Genomic DNA, 17774 nt, shown 5'->3' with positions numbered 1-17774 from the left:
TGTTTCCATTACTTACATTCTAATTGATAAAAAGCTATCATATTCCAAAAAGGACACCCTGGAATTTCTGACTTATTCCCAGCCATATTTCCATGCTGATTGCCAAAATCACAACTGAGACTTAGTTAGGAAAAGCATTTGGTTTTATTGAACTGAAGCAAAGAGATCTGAGTTATCTTTGAGAGAAAATAGCTTTCAGAAAACATCTTTTGAGACTCTGGCTTGCAGTACCAAAAAGGCAAATCTTCAATGTACAGTATTTATATAATATACAGAATACAATAAATTAATATCTACATGCAACATACATGAAAGTTACATACACACTGTAAAAATACAATATTTTTCAGCTTATTTTGTTTTTTAAAGTTTTTATACAGATTTTAATTTACATTTTTACACAATTTTTGTAAACTTTTTTTTTCCTTTATAAAAATCAGAGCACACCATACATCACCATTCACATCTGCACTTCAGCCTAGACACGTTGGCCACACAATGCTACAAAATCCTAACTTACAGAGCCCCTTCATTTCTACCATGACATTGCTTTTACATTATTATACTACAGAGTAAATTTCTTCTTTTGCTCACTTTGCATATATTTGAAAATATTAAGTAAAGCAACCATAAAAGTCTGTGCTTTAAGAGAAAAGAAAATGGCAAGCAATTAAGTGTCATTACAACCACTTTCATCAACTTCACATTTACCAACACTTCTGCATAATCAAATAGCCTTTCCGCTAACAGCTTTCACTTAAGCATGCAAACGTGTTATGATTAAGAAATTATTTATGACAATGTAAAATACTGGAAAAAAGCTACAGGAGTTAGTAGTAAAAGGGAAAGTAGACTTTACATTGAATGTCAAAATTTCTAATTTAATAGTTTTCTTTTTCACATTAACACTAAGGTTTTCTGAATACACTTCAGTTCCTAAAATGGATAGGAAAGCCGACCCTTGAGAAGTTTTAACACTAAAATATACCTGGCACATTGAACCAGATTACCCTCTGGTTTTCACTTTAAAAGGAGACATTATTCATCCCTAAATAACACAAGCATATTCCTTATTTAATACACTTCCTGAAATTCAACAAAGCTTTAAAAAAAGGAGAGAGAAACTCCTTTCTTAAAAAAGAATGCACAACTAAAGTTTTGGTTAAAAGTACTTCAGTCCAGACAGAAACAAGCATACACTTCTTTGCAACTCAGTCTATCCCAAAAATAGTTCCCCATATTCAAACTCTAATTTCAGCAAGGCGTTCAAGCACATATCAAGCTTTACAGCTCTCTTATAGCCTACTAACAAACAGTGTGCACTTGTTCATGCTCCTCACTGGATAAAGACCTAAATGGTTGGTTGGATCAACCCTGCTACATTTGACTTTTGCCACAGTAAGTGGTGTGTATGTTTTGGGTACTGCATGAGACCTTGCGTCAAGGTACAGAGGGTGCTTAGCTACTTCTTGACTATAGTACTATAATGCATTAAAAGCTCAGCCTAGCACACGGAGTTGATTTTGGCTTGAGGTCAAAGAAGAAGGTGCTTTCCAGGTCACTTGGTGGAGAGCTGCTAAGACTTTCTTCTCCACAGCTCATATCTTCACAGGAGTCCTCACTAGGGGGTAAAACATGAAGAGTTATATACAGCTCACATAAGTGAAAAATGATTAAAAAACAAAAGTATTTTAAAAACCCACTCCAAATAGACACTGTTTATGAGGGTCTTTTTCTACTTTTGGGTTGCATTATTTGCATCACATGTCTTAGCAACATCTGAGTGCTTATTTATTTATTTTAAATTCCCTAGCAGTCTGCACTGCACCCAATTGCATTAAGAATAGATTCTGCTTTCATGGTGTGAGGGTTCTGTTAATGACATTATGCACAGAATTCCCAGTGCAAAATCAACAAGAACTTGACTCTGATTATCAGTTTCTCAAGTGATTAAAATGTTCATCACTGTCTACAATTTTAAACTAAGCAGTGTCAGCTGCTATAATTCAAATAAGTTCTTTCACTTTAGATAAGGTCAATCAAGGTCTGCACAGCTGCTAACTGCCTTATTGCACATTGGTCTCGTATTTCATTACTGAGCACCCAACTCATGCAGCCTCAAAGCTTAACTGGCCAATTCAAAATGCAGCATTGCTTTAAACCAATTTAAACAGCACAGAGTGCTTGGAGTCTCCTCAAAATATTTACTGTCAGAGAGACCCACATTATAGTACAGTGGTACCTTGAGTTAAGAACTTAATTCGTTCCGGAGGTCCGTTCTTAACCTGAAACTGTTCTTAACCTGAAGCACCACTTTAGCTAATGGGGCCTCCTGCTGCTGCCACTGTGCCGCTGCTGCACGATTTCTGTTCTCATCCTGAAGCAAAGTTCTTAACCCGAGGTAATCTTTCTGGGTTAGCGGAGTCTGTAACCTGAAGCGTATGTAACCCGAGGTACCACTGTACTCCAAAGAATCTGCAGTAAGTTATTAACATTTACCTATGTTTTCGTCACTTGTTAAGTTCAAGAATTAAGATTGTACTACTGCTATTGCAGTAGTGATTTCCACTTGCTTACAGAATCAATAGCCCTTCCACATGTAAAAGGAAGTGTGCTCTGAGGTATGATTCCTTCCCACTAATGTATGTAAACACCCTCACAACGGATGCAATACAAGCTGTTTGGTTTTATAGGATCTGGAATCCACCAAGAGAGTAAATGTAGCTCTAATATTTGAAATGCTAACAAACCAATACTACTTGGTTATCTAATCTTAAATTACACAATTGCCACAAAAGAAAGTTACCATTAAATTTATTGAGATGCCATTACTTGAAAGATGAGCAGGTAAGTAGAGAAAGCTCCATGGGATATACCTACCTCTCACTCTCATCAATACATCCAGCCTCTGGGATAGTGGGCAACTCGGGAACACTGTAGTAGCTGTTTTGAAGATTCTGAGCAGTACGCCTTGAAACAATCCAAACTAGTTTCTTATGGTCTGGCTTGCAACAGGCAGGAGACGAGTAATCCACTAAGCATTTTGAAACCAGCTCTCTCCAATAGAGCAAATCGCTGTCACTTATCTAAAAACAAGAGAAGACACTCATATTTATTTGTATCCATTCAAGAGACCTCTACTACTAATCCACTATGCCTGTAATCTCATGCACAATAACCCGAGTGTGGAGCTTGTGTTCAAAAAAAGACCAGCTGGAATCGTAGTCTGAGGGGTGTGCTGAAAAGCTCATCACCAGAAAAGCTGGATGCCTAAACACACTGCAGTGTTTGCATTCTGAAACAATTTCTGTGTGTCAGCTGAGCTCAACTTTCGCTTCTGGCCTAGTTCTCATACAGTTCCCCTAACATACTGTGCTAAGATTCTACAAAAGAACAGTAATTTAAAAGACCCTCACTTAGTCTCAATTGCAGATTCAGCCACACACCACATCTGCAAAGACTTTACATATTTAACTGAAATCCCAGCACTGGCACTGTGTGAGCTGATGAGGTACTGAAGTTAATGACAGTTTACAGAACGCTTGTGGTTGCAGATGAAGTATGTGAAATCTCATACTGCAACAAATGTCTCCTGTATAGAATCATATGATGTAAGATGGGTAAAATGGGAATGTCTTTCATTTTTGAGTCCTTGTTACACTTTTACTTCTGATACTTGCCTCTCCAAAGCTATTTCAAAGCTTTTCAGCCATGTGACCTTCCCAATCCCCCTATATCATGCATTTGGAAACTAATTCCCATATTCAGAGGAGCAGACTGTATTAGAATTGCTGGGTTCAAATGATATAAAGCAAAAATGGTTGAATCTCTTACCTTTGAGTGCTTCTGAACATACAGAACCATCTCGAACAATTCGATGGATTTCAGAGCCTGCACTTCCAGGGACAGAAGGCACAAGGCCAAGATGGATGGCTGAAAGTAAAAACACACATATCTAGCAAAGTAACACATTACTGGATTCCATCTTTTGCCTGTCAACTACCCATTTCAGGTTTACTTTTGCTTTAACTTATAAATAAATTACTCCCACCACCACCAACACATAAAAGCCATAGTACAGAGACAAGTAAATGACTGTTTTATATTTCACATTAATGATATAGTAATATTTCCTTTTTATCCCCAGGGATCATTCCAGAGTGTACCATGAGAAAGAGGTGGCAATGGCAAATTAAGACTGATCTCATGCCCACTACAAGAAGACAAACTACTGAGATTATAAAGCCAACTTAATATTCTTCATGCTGTTATCACTTTTGTATGTTTGCTAGCATCTCCAATTTAATGGCCAAATATAATTGTGCCATTCATTATATTGCCCATACTCCTCCTATGCTTTGCTGTTATTTACTTACTTTTGCTTTTGAAAAGACTAGTCGGCAGTTGCAAGCTTTAAGTTGTGCTTCCAGTTTGTCAAGATTCAACAATTCTTTCCTATACAAGGGACAAGATGGGGAAAATGTAAACCCGGGTTATCTAGCAGTGTGGCAGAGTTCAACTCAGCTAAGATGCCTGCAGCGTTACTCAAAATGTAAGGCGGTGCACTGATCCTATTTTCCAGTCTATAACCCTCTTTTTTTAAAAAAGATATTTATTAAAAGTTTTTAAAATATAGCAAGAAAAAAGAAAAATAAACATACAAAATAAAAAACAGTTAAAAACACACATTAATTTTCAATAACATAACTTCCATACACTTATTTCCTCGGACCTCCTCATACCTCCCTTCTTTGTATTCCAGTTCGATTTGTTAGTTCAGCAAATCCTTACCATTAAACTTTTACCCATTTCCAGTCTACAACCCTCAATGCACCTGACCGCTCCCATTCATCTTGTAGAGACTACGGGCTCTCCAATCTTGGCTGCATTTCCTTATCTCACTGTGCATGAGCACATATCATTGGGAAACAATAACTGGAGCATCTGCAGCCACAGCAAGCAGGAAAGTACAGGCAGCAATGGGAGAGGGACGATCCAGAAGGCTAACAGACAGAAAGAGGGCTTCAAACTACCCACTGAACAACAGGGAATAAGGCTGATCCCACACGTACCTTTCTGAGGTATGACAGAGTACAATAGTATGGTACAAGTGCAAAAAGGTTAAGGCAGTAGTAGCTTTGAAGTCAAAGTGCAGCTTTTCTGAGATTATTTTCTCCATCCGCTTCAGGTCGGACACAGTGCATTTGCATTGGCTAATCCGGATGACATCATGGAGGGATGGGATGTTGCATTCCTCTTCAACCACTCGAGCAGCCAGCTGGAAGCAACAGACCCCAATGCAGGACAAGTGCTTAGGTTTCACCTAGGGAGAAGGAAAAGAACGTTGGGAACAGCTAGTAGCATGGATGGTAAGCTACCTAGCAGCAATGTGTAATGGGCAAATAATGAAAAAAGGTACTAAAAATCCATTCATAATTATTTGGGTTCTGCTGCATACCCTTATTGCCTAGAACAGTAAGACCCTTATAGTAGAAAGCTGGCTCGTACTATGCAATACTAAGACAAGGTTTAGTAAGTTCAGCCTGTAACAGTACTCCTGCTGGTAGTGGGCATTTACTACAAATTCAGCAATATTATTCACTAGGTGTCATCGGGAATGGTGCCATAGATTCAGATAACCTCACTAAGAAGTGTAATATGATTGCAATTTGGCTTTGGAGCAAAAAAAGTCAGAGACAAAGACAGGGAACTGAGGAAGACAAGGAAAACGTGGGAATGCTATTTTCTGTTTCAGTCACACACCTATAATAAGGCAATTATCTTAGATTACCGTATTGCCTTAAAGTCAAAAACAAATGCCAAAGACAATAGAAACATATTGTTACTGAATATGTGCAAAAATGCATACAGCAGCTCCTTCTAGATGTACCTTCATGAGTGCCAAAAATCTGTCTAGGATGTTGACTGCCAAGACAAATGTTTCTGTGGCAAACCCGAAGAAGTTGGTAAGACTCCAGAGATCTTCAACTTTTGCATTCCTCAGTCTTGGACATAAGGCGTTTTCATTCTGTGTAGCAAGAGAAATAGCTTCGTGTTATATGTATAAACCCTGCACAGAAATGTCTTAGACATTCTGATGTGGTGTGACAGCCAATCTCATGGCGATTTGGAGTGGGGATGAAGAGTGCAGGCAAATACTCCATAGTTAAGCTGTCCAGAAGCCAGAAGGCCCTTCCCTCAACATGTCACTGATTCGCCAAACAGCTTGTCAATAACAGATTTTTTTTGCGGGGGTGGGGAGTTCCGTTGCACCACTGGAAGTCTTTGCACCAACAGGACAAATTAACTGGATACAACCCAAAATCTCTTTTCAAAATAACACAATATATAGAATGAAGTATGTGCCCATTTCTTTTCTTCTGAACCTAAGTTTGAACAGGAATCTTTGGGGGGAAATGAAATGCAGTTCAGAAGAAGTCCTGGTTTAATCTTGGACTACAAGCCACAAAATGAATATATACTTTGTAGTTTGGGTATAATGTCATTGGAACAAAGCATGATAAATTCAGCAAAGCAAGCGTACAAGGAAAGGAATGAGTGCACAGTGATCACTCTGCATTGTGAGTGCTACATCTGATCAAGCCAACGGTATGTGATGTGATCTGAACACCTGTAATGGTTCTAGGGGTATGTGATGTGATCTGAACACCTGTAATGGTTCTAGGGGCTGCTCGTGCGTAAGCCGGTGCAAACACCTGGCTGGATTGCCTGAGTGAACCTTTTCTGTCCGGACAGCCACTCACCCGTGGCTGCCTCAATCGCTGGCAGAATCCGTCAGTGGGCGTTTCTTAAACTTCTTCCAGCAAAGAAGCTCTTTGATGCCTAGTCTCCTCCTACTTTCTCTGCGCGAAAGCCTTCTGCGCAAGGAGGGCGTAGGCAGCGGAGGACCCCTACTCTCCCCGCTGGTCCCTGGCAAGGAGTCATGGGACCGCCTCACCGCTTCCCCCATCAGCCCCCCTTCTCCACTGGTGCTACGCTGATTCTCTTCCCCAGAAGATGGGCTGCCTCTCCCACTCCCGGGACGCTCTCCGGAATCGCTCTGGATTTTGCTCTCTCCCTCCGGCACTGATGGCAGTTCCCTGACAACACCCTATAGCACTTTTAATACCAGCCCTACAAGCTAGCCAGTGGGGTTAGAGTGCTGGACTAGGACCTGGAAGTTTCAAATCCTCACTCAGCCATGAAGCTCACTGGGTGACCTAGAGCTAATTACCTCAGGGGGTTGTTGTAAGGATAAAAGGGGAAGGAAGAGAATCAATAGTCCACCTTGAGTTCCTTTGAGAGAAGGTTGAATATATATTTAATAAGCTACATGAAGAGAAATCTATGGTTTTGGTCATTTCCCTATCAAATCTCCCACATGCAACCAAGTTCAATCATGCGAATCATTAATTCCCAGACCCAGAGAAAAGCTTTTCCTCACCTCAACAGTGCACTCAATCAAGCTAAGCCCCTTTTCCCGAGGCTGGTATTTCCATTCTTGCTCCAAATGGATCTTCAGCTGCCTGAAGAGCCAACTGCTCATCTGTTCTTCGACTCCAAGGTCCTTCATCTTGGAAAGTAGGGGAGAGGAGGAAGGAAAGACAAATTGAACATTCTCAGGAGGGAAAAATCACATCCATTTCAGAGGTTAAATGTGTGTTACAACAGCAACATAATCACCACTCATTTTGCAAATAATTAATGCTGTATTTCCAATTCACCCAACTTGTGTGTGTTGAGACCAGGGAGATAACAAGCCTTACAATTAAAGAGCATAGTATGATTTGACAATTTCAGATGACACATTTCTCTGAATTGCCCACATGCCCATCTATCTAAACTGTTTACAGTGTATCATACTAAAACCATGCAATGGGAGAGGAAAAACACTCCTCTCTCTCCAGCTGAAAACCTGGGCCTTTCACCCAGTGCTTGACTAAAAGGCCAGTGCATAGGGAGTTTGGGGGGGTGAGGGGGGATGGAGCATAGCTGAATGCTGTCACGTACACACAGTGGAAGCAGCTTCCAAATGACTGAAGGGGGCAGCAGCGGAATAGACATACAGACTCAACAGTAAGAAACATCATCAGGCTACAACACTCTGAATATTTCCCTTGGAAGCAGACCCACCACAATAAAAGACAGCTTACTGTTGAGTAACCTGGCAAAATGATATCAGGCTGCCCAAATGATAAGGCATTCTAATAAACTCCCCTGACCCCTTAAGCATATAACTCTGCAATTCTACCTGCTAAATTTTGGCTTTTACCCATCTGGCTTTCCTGTGTTCCCAATACAGTGGGAGCTTTGCAGTATCTTGCTACTCTTTCCTTATTAGGTTTCGAATTAATTTGTTTGTTTCTAGTCCTTAGACCGTTACAAAAGAAAAAATAACAATTTAAATTCCTTATAGGTAATCTGTCAGACACACACACCCAATCACTCACTTTGAGTCAGCCTGTTTTCAATTCCACCCTAAGCAAAGGGATAATCTTTGTTCAACCTCGAAACAACAAAAATCTGGGGAGCAGAGATGGGTGGGTGGTGGCAGGGAGGGACGGACAGAGAACTATCAAAACATTTGTCCCAAGGCCTAGATCATCTGCTGCCATCCTCAGCTAAGCCCTGACACACAAAACCTGTAAAACACATGAAGGGTTTCACTCTCAACCAACAGCTTGGGGTTTGGATAAGAAAATGCCCTTTAGACAGAAGCTGAAAAGGATTGCTCTGCACAATCTGCATCTAGTACAAGAGCACCTCAAAACACAAGAGATCCCTTTTAACCCTCTTTGCTGGATGTGAAAGCAGCCAAAATCTCCCTCAGTTCTCATTTTTTTGCCCTACTTCTCTATTTCTATTCCGCTGATATTTTTCTTGAAAGCCCCACCTACAGCACTGCCACAGACATTCCCCTCAAATACACATCCCAACCTCATCCTGCTTATCCCACATGCAACCATTTCCTCCTTTCTGGGGAACTTACATGGGGCCTTCCCCCAACCTGTGACGCACTTGTCCAGCTCTACGTGCCTCCTCCCAGCTATCAAAGACTGGACAGTTATTGCAAAATACTTTCTGGTGTCCTCTGTTCACCTCCATAGCCCTAGTGAAGAGTTCAAGCAAACTCTTCCCAAACACACAGCAGTAGGTATGAGCCTTCGTCGAAAGCTCGTACCAGAAACAAACTTAGTTGGTCTCCAAGGTGCTACTGGAAGGATTTTTTTTATTTTGTTTCGACTACGGCAGACCAACATGGCTACCTACCTGGAACTAACAGAGCAATAGGGTTTAGCTCAATTCCCTTGCAACCCATACCATCAAGAGTCTCTCCAAGCCAGCAGTCCTACCTAAGGTCCAGGGGGGCTCTGCCCTCCCAATTACAGATCGCTTTCCATCACCAAAAAATCCTTTCACCCCCACAAGACACCTCACCCTCTTAAGCAAAGATACACCACTGTCAGCCTCCCCCAACCCTTTCTAAAACTTAGTCTCCCATTAAAGCTCTCCTGGGATCTGTGACAGACAAAAGCTTTCAGTGGGGCCCGCCCCTCATCAGCCTTGTCTCCTCACCCCCCCCCCAAATCACTGCACTCCACTCCCTATCAGCTCCTCCCCTTCATATGGATATTACTGGCTTGCCTTATTTTGCACCAAGGCTTGCTAGAGTGATTGAGAGGCACTTGGAAAATGAAAATATCCTTGCAGGCACTGAGTGAGCAGCAGGCAGGCAGAGACCACCTCAGTATCGCCTTGGTACATTGCTTTAGTGTAATATTTTAATACTGGTGGATTGTCATGTGCAATTTTACTCATCTATCTTCATGTTACTTGCAAGCTGCCTCGAAAAGATTTGGATCCGAAAGGGGTACAAATAATTGTAATAAGTAAATAAACAATCGGTTCAGCTCTCTTAAAACCCGTTCTTCACAGGACACCCACAACGCTCCTTCAATCTCACCCTTCCCCCTCCCAGCAGAGATTTAACTTTGTAAATCTGAGAGTGGTTCACATCGCAACAAAGAAAGCAAACCGTAAACACACAAATCACCCCTCCCCAAACACAGCAGGACACATTAAATGAAAATGTATCTCCAAACAAGCTGCGTCCTCCACCCCCCTCAATAGTACTGTTTAAAGAAACTGGCGAGGACAAGGGTGCACAAAAACAAAAAGGCCTTCGGCCAATTATTTCCTCTTCCTGGCATTCTGACATTTTATTTCAGTACCTGCTTTTGCAATTGTTTTCATGGCCCTGTCTTTTTCTTCCTTTTTGGGGTGTGTGTGTGTGTGTGTGTGTATACACACACACACACACACACACACACACACATATATATATACAGATCATATGAATCTCTCATACACATACATACATACATACACACAAACACACACACAAATATGCATGCTATGGAATCTGAAACTATCACTACACATAAATACATAGCCTGTTAAGTCTTTTTCATGTACTTAAAAAACACACACACCTAAAATAAATACAATCGATAGCTCGGTGTGTGTGTGTGTAATGCACAATCACCCCGAACGTACTATCAAAATAGGCAGGACACAGCAGCTTTTAAACGTTTATGGGGGGCGGGTTCATTTTGGTAAATATGCCCGATTTGTTCTAATGATATATATTTCGTGGGTTTGGGGGAGCACTCCTTGCTCAGCCGATTTTCGGAATAGGAAGCAGTTTACAGGGGGCGCTTTTCAAGGAAGAAAGTTACAAAAGGCTTAACCCCCCCCCCCCAATTTTTCCATCTCTCAGCCGGACATACCTCTCCTCAGGGGCGCCGCTCCTCGTCTTCTCGGGACCCCGGAAGGGACGGAGGAGGGAGGCCGGGGGCTGGAGCGATGGGAGGCGGCGGGCGGTTGTCCCCTCAACAGTGGCGACAACAACAGCGAACGGCCGAGGCGCCCCGTCCTCACCGATCCATCCAGCCGCCCTCCGCCCACTCCAAGCCCCGACCTTCCCCCGTCCTTCCCGGCCCGGCGTCAGCGCGAAAGCAGCAGCGGCACCATCGCCTCCCGCTCCCCAAGCCCCGGAGACCTCCGCGGGGCAGCCGAGCCGGAGGCGCCTCAGACCCACATTAAAATGGAGTCCGCTCGGAAGAGAGCCGAGCAGCCCCGGGCCCCGCCCCTCTTTCCGTCACGTGACCGCCCGCCCGCCCCGCTCTCCTTGTTTTGTTTCCCTCGAGTTGCTTTGGGCGGAGAGATTCGCAGCCGCCGCGGCGATGCGGTCCTGTAGGAGGAGGAGGGGGAATGACGTAAAAAAATAAACCCTCTCGTTTCTTTCACTTCCCGCCCCCCACGAATGGAATATACCTAATCGAACGCCAGTAGCGATTTGGAGAACGGCGGGAATGCTTCCTCCCATCAATCGCGCAAATGATTGCCTTTTGCTTTTAACCGAGAGGCGGAAGGACACTCCATGCCTTGGGACGCATAGCTCCTTTTAAAGGGACAAAGGTGGGGGCGGGAGGAAAACCTTCGTTTTGAAAAGTCCGCCCAAAAGGCTGCTTGCTGATTGGTCGGTGGCTGCAGAGCGGTGATTGGACGCGGGGGGCGGGCCTCTTTTTTGTTGCTTCTGCGCCGGCCATCCGAATGTTTTGTGGTTCAGAGGAGTTGGCGCTGACTGGTGGGAGGTGACGGCAGTTCGCTGTCAAGATCAGCCAATGAGGAGAGAGCCCTTTGGCTTCTCCCTCCCTCGGGGCTCTTTTTTGTTTTCCTCCTCCAGCTGATTCTACGGCGAGGCGGGGATGACGTGGGGGAGGGGAGAGAAGCGCCCAACTGCCATTTCCCAACTGTCATTTGTTTGGGGTGGCGGCTGGGCAGAAGAAAATGGAGGGGCGCAGCTTCACCCCTTGCTCAGCTGCAGCCTTTTCAGAGTCAAGGTCTCCAGAGGGCATTCCCCTCAACCCCAAACATTGTTTAAATCAGTGTTTTTCAACCTTTTTTTGGGCAAAGGCACACTTGTTTCATGAAAAAAATCACGAGGCACACCACCACTGTGTGCGGAGAGAGAGATGTCAGAGCCCCGCTGCTCTCTATGGGGAATCGGATGAGAGCGGACCGCCTGGCCGCTCTCATCCGATCCCATCCGATATGATCCCCACCCAGGATGGATGGAAAATAGGGTGGACACAGTCCGGGAACGCCCGCCTAGTGGGCGAAAAATTTACTTTTTTAAAAAAAAAAATATTTTGAATTTTTCAATTTTTCCCACGGCACACCAGGCAACATCTCGCGGCACACTAGTGTGCCGCGGAACAGTAGTTGAAAAATACTGGTTTAAATTGTACCAAGGTCTCCAGAGGTGAACTCCCAACTCCATTTATATTTACTTTTTGTAAAAATAGTGTGTGGGGGGAGAACCTCAGTGGTTTACAAAGAAAGAAAAAACGATGAAATTATTGCTTTTTTTGTGTTTTGTTCTTGTTGAGTTGTTTAGTCGTGTCCGACTCTTCGTGACCCCATGGAGCAGAGCACGCCAGGCACTCCTCTCTTCCACTGCCTCCCGCAGTTTGGTCAAACTCATGCTGGTAGCTTCGAGAACACTGTCCAGCCATCTTGTCCTCTGTTGTCCCCTTCTCCTTGTGCCCTCCATCTTTCCCAACATCAGGGTCTTTTCCAGGGAGTCTTCTCTTCTCATAAGGTGGCCAATGTATTGGAGCCTCAGCTTCAGGATCTGTCCTTCCAGTGATCACTCAGGTTGGATTTCCTTCAGAATGGATTGGTTTGATCTTCTTGCAGTCCATGGGACTCTCAAGAGTCTCCTCCAGCACCAGAATTCAAAAGCATCAATTCTTTGGCGATCAGCCTTCTTTATGGTCCAGCTCTCACTTCCATACATCACTTCGGGGAAAACCATAGCTTTAACTATACGGACCTTTGTTGGCAAGGTGATGTCTCTGCTTTGTAAGATGCTGTCTAGGTTTGTCATTACTTTTCTCCCAAGAAGCAGGCATCTTTTAATTTTGTGACTGCTGTCACCATCTGCAGTGATCATGGAGCCCAAGAAAGTAAAGTCTCTCACTACCTCCATTTCTTCCCCTTCTATTTGCCAGGAGGTGATGGGCCCAGTGGCCATGATCTTCGTTTTTTGGATGTTGAACTTCAGACCATATTTTGCGCTCTCCTCTTTCACCCTCATTAAAAGGTTCTTTAATTCCTCCTCAGTTTCTGCCATCAAGGTTGTTTCATCTGCATATCTGAGGTTGTTGATATTTCTTCCGGCAATCTTAATTCCGGCTTGGGATTCATCCAGCCCAGCCTTTACAGCCATAATTTAAAACACACACAAAGTCAAAAACTACAACAGAACATCAGTTTTAATGAGGACAAACAATAGGTTTTGGTCACAGGACAGTTGGAAGATGGAATTTTCTAGTGCAACTTCATGCTTTTAAACAAAGGCTGTCAAGGCTGGACATTTTTAGTTCTAAAGGTAAATGTTTTGGAAACCATTCATGGAAACTATTTAGCAATCTGAGCTTCTACAGGTTTTTCAGGGCTTTGGTGTGTTTTAGGGATAAACAATGTTATTTTTACAAAGCAACGCAGTATTTACATAGAATATTTTGGGTGGCTCTAATCCTTCTGTTGTTGTTTAGCTGCTAAATTGCAGGCTGGTGTTACATGGATTATTTTAAAAGAAACCACAGGAGTATCATGTTCCCGATGGTCACCAAGCTGGTTTTCTTTGCATAATACCGAAAGCAGCAATAGTTGTAAAACATGATTACAATGACACAATCCCAGTTCAGGGGTGTTGGGGCACTTACTCAAGTCAGCCTAACTTAATTTGGGCTAATTAATTAAGTCAGCCTAACATAATTTGGGGGTGCAAGACCTTTTTTTGCTGCGGGCATTTGGAAGTTGAAACATCAAAGCCATATTTAGCTATGGAAATAATAGCTCAAAGGTGCTGATGTGTACCAGCAATGGAAATGTGGAACAGAGCAGAGGAATGCATTGGTACTAGGGAGGGCCAAGCAACTTCATCTGGAGGGATAGCTTGCAATGGAGCTACGTGTCCTTTTCATGAGTGCAGGGTTGAGCCAAGAAGAGTGGAAACAGCTGCTACAAACCAAGAGGATGAGAGGCATTGCTTCTCACTCTTTGGGCAGATACCTCTCCTGTTAGGAAATGGCCTTGAAGGCCCTTAAATCTAGGGCCTGGGTGGGGATTCTTTAATTGACAATTATTTAGTTACGTAAAATTAATTTCTAGCCCACTTTTTTTCTAGACAGATACTGCGGAGAGTAAACACTCATGTAAGGGAAGAGTTTGATGCAGTGATACGGAGATCGTGGCCTGATGGGGCAATGTCCCCTCTCTTCCTCCATTGCATTGTGGTCTAAAGCACTGAGCCTCTTTGGCTTGCCGATCAGAACGATGGCGGTTCGAATCCACGCAACAGGGTGAGCTCTTGTTGTTCTTTCCCAGCTTCTGCCAACCTAGCAGTTCGAAAGCACGCCAGTGCAAGTAGATAAATAGGTACCGCTGCGGCGGCGGGGAGGTAAATGGCGTTTTCATGTGCCGTTGCACCAGAAGCTGTTTGGTCCTGCTGGCCACATGACCCGGAAAGCTGTCTGTGGACAAACGCCGGCTCCCTCGTCCTGAAGCGAGATGAACACTACAACCCCATAGTCGCCTTTGACTGGACTTAACCCTCCACGGCCCCCCTTTTTTTACCTCTAGCCAATAGTTGGGGGTCACAGGGGGAAAGCCCTGCTGCTCTAGCAGAAATTCTTGTGTGGGTTTCCACTAGCAAGGGGATCATCAGCTGAATACAACCCACAGTAATCAACAAACAAGACACATGATACTTTTTCTCATTTCTTTCTTTTAGTCAGTGCTGTTTTTCTAGAAGAAGAGATGCCGGAAGTCACCATGAACACCTCCCTCGTTCTCTTAGAATGGCAATGGTGCCCACTTGAGAGGTGCCGGAACTGAGTTCCTGGAAGTTCCCCCTGGAAAAAAAATCCCTGCTTTTAATTGTGTTTCTTAATCTTTGGCCCCCCCCATCTCAACATAAGTATGTATCTCTGTGTTGAATACTGAGTATATATAAAGTTTAAAACATTAAAAACACATAAGACAAATAAAAGGCAGTAAGAAATTTCAAGAGTACTACAACAGCTGCGAGAACATTGTTAGCGAAGAATTGGAAGAAACAAGATTTACGAACTATCGAAGAATGGCAGATAATAATAATAATAATAATAATTTATTATTTATACCCCGGCCATCTGGCTGGGCTTCCCCAGCCACTCTGATGAAGTTGATGGACTATATGGAACTTGCCATACTGACCGGGAGACTCCGAGACCAGAGATAAGAGAAGGTGGAAGAAGACTGGAAGAAGTTTAAGGAATATTTGAAAAAATATGTTAATATTTAAACCTTAGAATAGCTTTGGAAGCGGATATAGGCTGTAGGGTTAGAAGTAGAAGATAGGGTATTTTAAAATAGTATTATTTGTAAGTGATAAAATGTAAAGTTATTTTAAGTATGATTAAAAAAAAGATGGTTAGAAATTATGATATATGTAAACTGCTAAAGATGAAGTAAAATGAAAATCAGATAGCTGGGACTTGGGGAAGCCAACTTAACAATGTTTAGAAAAATAAGGATATGACAAGAATTTGTTCGTATTATTTGTCTTCTCTGTCTGTGTTTTTTATTTGTGTTATATTGATTAAATGATAAAAAAAATTTTGCGGGGAAAAAGGAAATTTCAAGAGTACCAGTGGAGGCTGGTCAATTAGGGCGAATGGGACACTGCCCCAGCAACCTCAGCCTGCCTTCTTACTTCCTTCAAGTCCTAGAATCATAGAGTAGGAAGAGATCCCAAAAGTCAACTAATCCAACCCTCTGTAATCCTTCCCACAGCCGTCCCTGGGTTAACAGCCAGATGCACTGACCCATTGTGGGGGTGCTACTACCTGTTGGCTTCCTCCTCCTTAGTCCCTTGTGCAACTCAGCAGAGAGGAGGATGGTGAGAAAACTATAATTAGTTGGCTCTGCCTGTTATTGGCTTTGGCTCTTCACACTGTTGGACTTCCTGCCTTCTGCCCTACTAGTCCCAATGAGAACCAGCCAGCACTGAAGTGAATAACCATCTTTTTAAAACAAGCACCAACCTTCAGGTTACCAGAGTTAGGTGATAATGTCATAACTGGAGGAGTCTTGCAACTCCTAAGCTGCTTGGCTGGTGACATGGCGGCTGTCCAACAAACAAAGCTACCAATCACAGTTTTGCCCAATCAAGAGCCTAATGTTATAGCACTACCGGCTATAGTGGAAACTCCTGTAACTTCAAACTATTCATTATCACGTGTGAGAGCCAAAAGGAGCTACTTACTATGTGAGGCTTAATCAAGGAAAATGAAAACCCAGGCATCACTGATTATTTATTTAATATATTACTGTAGGACATCCAATAGCATACGAAATGTGGGCAATTCGCATAAATAGAACAGTGTTTCCCAACCACTGTTCCGCGGCACACTAGTGTGCCGCGAGATGTTGCCTGGTGTGCCGCGGGAAAAATTAAAAAATTCAAAAGATATTTTTTTAAGTCAAATTTTCGATTGGGGCGCCGTCACTAGATGACCCCTGGGGTTCCCTCCCTCCCTCCCGCGCTGCGCCTCCCTCCTCCTCCGGGGAGGCCCTTCCTGGCTCTCGGCCAAGGCTTGGCGGCTGCCACTCACTCACTCGCTCGCCCACCCGTCCCTCCATCCCTGCACCTGGCCTCTCCCCCTCCGTCCCCGGCGCGGGGGCTGCCGGGATCCGTAGTCCCCTCGCCCTTGGGCTCCGCGCCCGCGCGGGGTGCGCAAACTACGTTTCCCAGCGTGGCCTGGCGGGCCGGGCGTTTTGTTTGAAGCGCTCTTCTCCCGGCCATGGAATGAGCGCAGCGGCGGCGGCCGGGCGGGCAGGGGCTCTTCCGCGCAGACCCCGCGCAGCCTGCCTGCGCCCCCGCGGAGATCGGGCGGCAGGATGGAGCCCGGGGATCCCCGCGGAGGCGGAGCGGCGGAGGCGGTGGCTGCCCCCCAGGTAGGGCTGCGTCGGGGTGTTTTTATTTTTGCAATGCTGCATCCGCGCCGGAGGGGACGCATCGGACCGCGGGGAGACCCCTTGGCGGGCGTGCAAGGCATGGATGCGTGCAGGCGTTGCATGGAGTGCAGTGCAATGCAATGGCAACGCGGCGCCCTGCATGCATGCATGCAACTTCCACCGGCGCTCCGGACTTGGCAGGTGAGGGGGGTCCCCAGTGGGCAGCAGAGAGAGCCGGGAGGGCGAAGGGGAGCCGGGGGGGGAGCAGCGCTGCTCCCCGAGCCGAGCCCGCGGGGAAACTTCGGCGTCGTTGCGCCGGGTGTTGGAAGCAGAGGCTGGCGGGGGCCCCTCACTTGCAAAACCTGGTCGCCTCTCATATATTTCGTGCATTGCATTCATCGCCCGCTTTCTCCTCCAAGGAGCTCCCGGGGGCGCGCGTGGTTCTCTCCGTGTTATCCTCGCAACAACAGCCCTGCGAGGTGGGTCAGGCGAGTGGCCCAAGGGAGCACCCAGGGATTGTCCTGGCCAGGTGGGGTGATTTGAACCCTGCTCTCTGCCCGGTCTTCGTCCTCATTTAGCCCCCACATGTGCATGACTGAGGTTTTCCCCCCTCGTCTTGGCTATGGTGTGAGTCTGTGCTGTTAATTAATGGGGTTCTGCCTTCGGAGAAGATGAGCCAGCCCTCAAGGAGGTGATTATGT

The 17774-nt window shown here is 44.7% G+C and overlaps 1 protein-coding gene and 1 long non-coding RNA gene across 3 annotated transcripts in view; both read right to left on the bottom strand.

Annotated features, from left to right (window-relative positions):
* The window catches only part of LOC309540149, a 159465-nt gene that overhangs the window by 124769 nt on the left and 16922 nt on the right, over positions 1 to 17774 (bottom strand). The gene's annotated exons all lie outside the window — the stretch shown is intronic.
* On the bottom strand, positions 126 to 11130 carry CCNG2 (cyclin G2). Of its 2 annotated transcripts, none has more exons than XM_082236617.1 (8): positions 10791 to 11130; positions 7445 to 7573; positions 5891 to 6028; positions 5073 to 5323; positions 4377 to 4455; positions 3835 to 3933; positions 2881 to 3086; positions 126 to 1621 (listed from the first exon to the last, which is right to left on the bottom strand). In XM_082236617.1, exons 2-8 carry the CDS (start codon positions 7571 to 7573, stop codon positions 1492 to 1494), a joined length of 1032 nt encoding a protein of 343 aa, XP_082092743.1. In that variant the 5' UTR covers positions 10791 to 11130; the 3' UTR covers positions 126 to 1491. The 2 variants fall into 2 exon arrangements, with proteins under 2 accessions (XP_082092743.1, XP_082092744.1); XM_082236618.1 differs by lacking the exon at positions 10791 to 11130 and adding an exon at positions 8451 to 8598.

This window comes from Podarcis vaucheri, assembly GCF_965113315.1.
Source record: "Podarcis vaucheri genome assembly, chromosome: 9".
NCBI lineage: Eukaryota > Metazoa > Chordata > Lepidosauria > Squamata > Lacertidae > Podarcis > Podarcis vaucheri.
This window is presented reverse-complemented; position numbering and strand designations above follow the sequence as displayed.

What these genes read in the sequence shown, in the direction of transcription:
- CCNG2 (XM_082236617.1), bottom strand. Translation starts at nt 7,573, where the DNA reads ATGAAGGACCTTGGAGTCGAAGAACAGATGAGCAGTTGGCTCTTCAGG. An exon ending in TAGTCTTTTCAAAAGCAAAA is followed by an intron (nt 3,934 to 4,376) that starts GTAAGTAAATAA and finishes TTTTACTTTCAG; the next exon opens with CCATCCATCTTGGCCTTGTG. An exon ending in ATGTTCAGAAGCACTCAAAG is followed by an intron (nt 3,087 to 3,834) that starts GTAAGAGATTCA and finishes TCTTGTTTTTAG; the next exon opens with ATAAGTGACAGCGATTTGCT.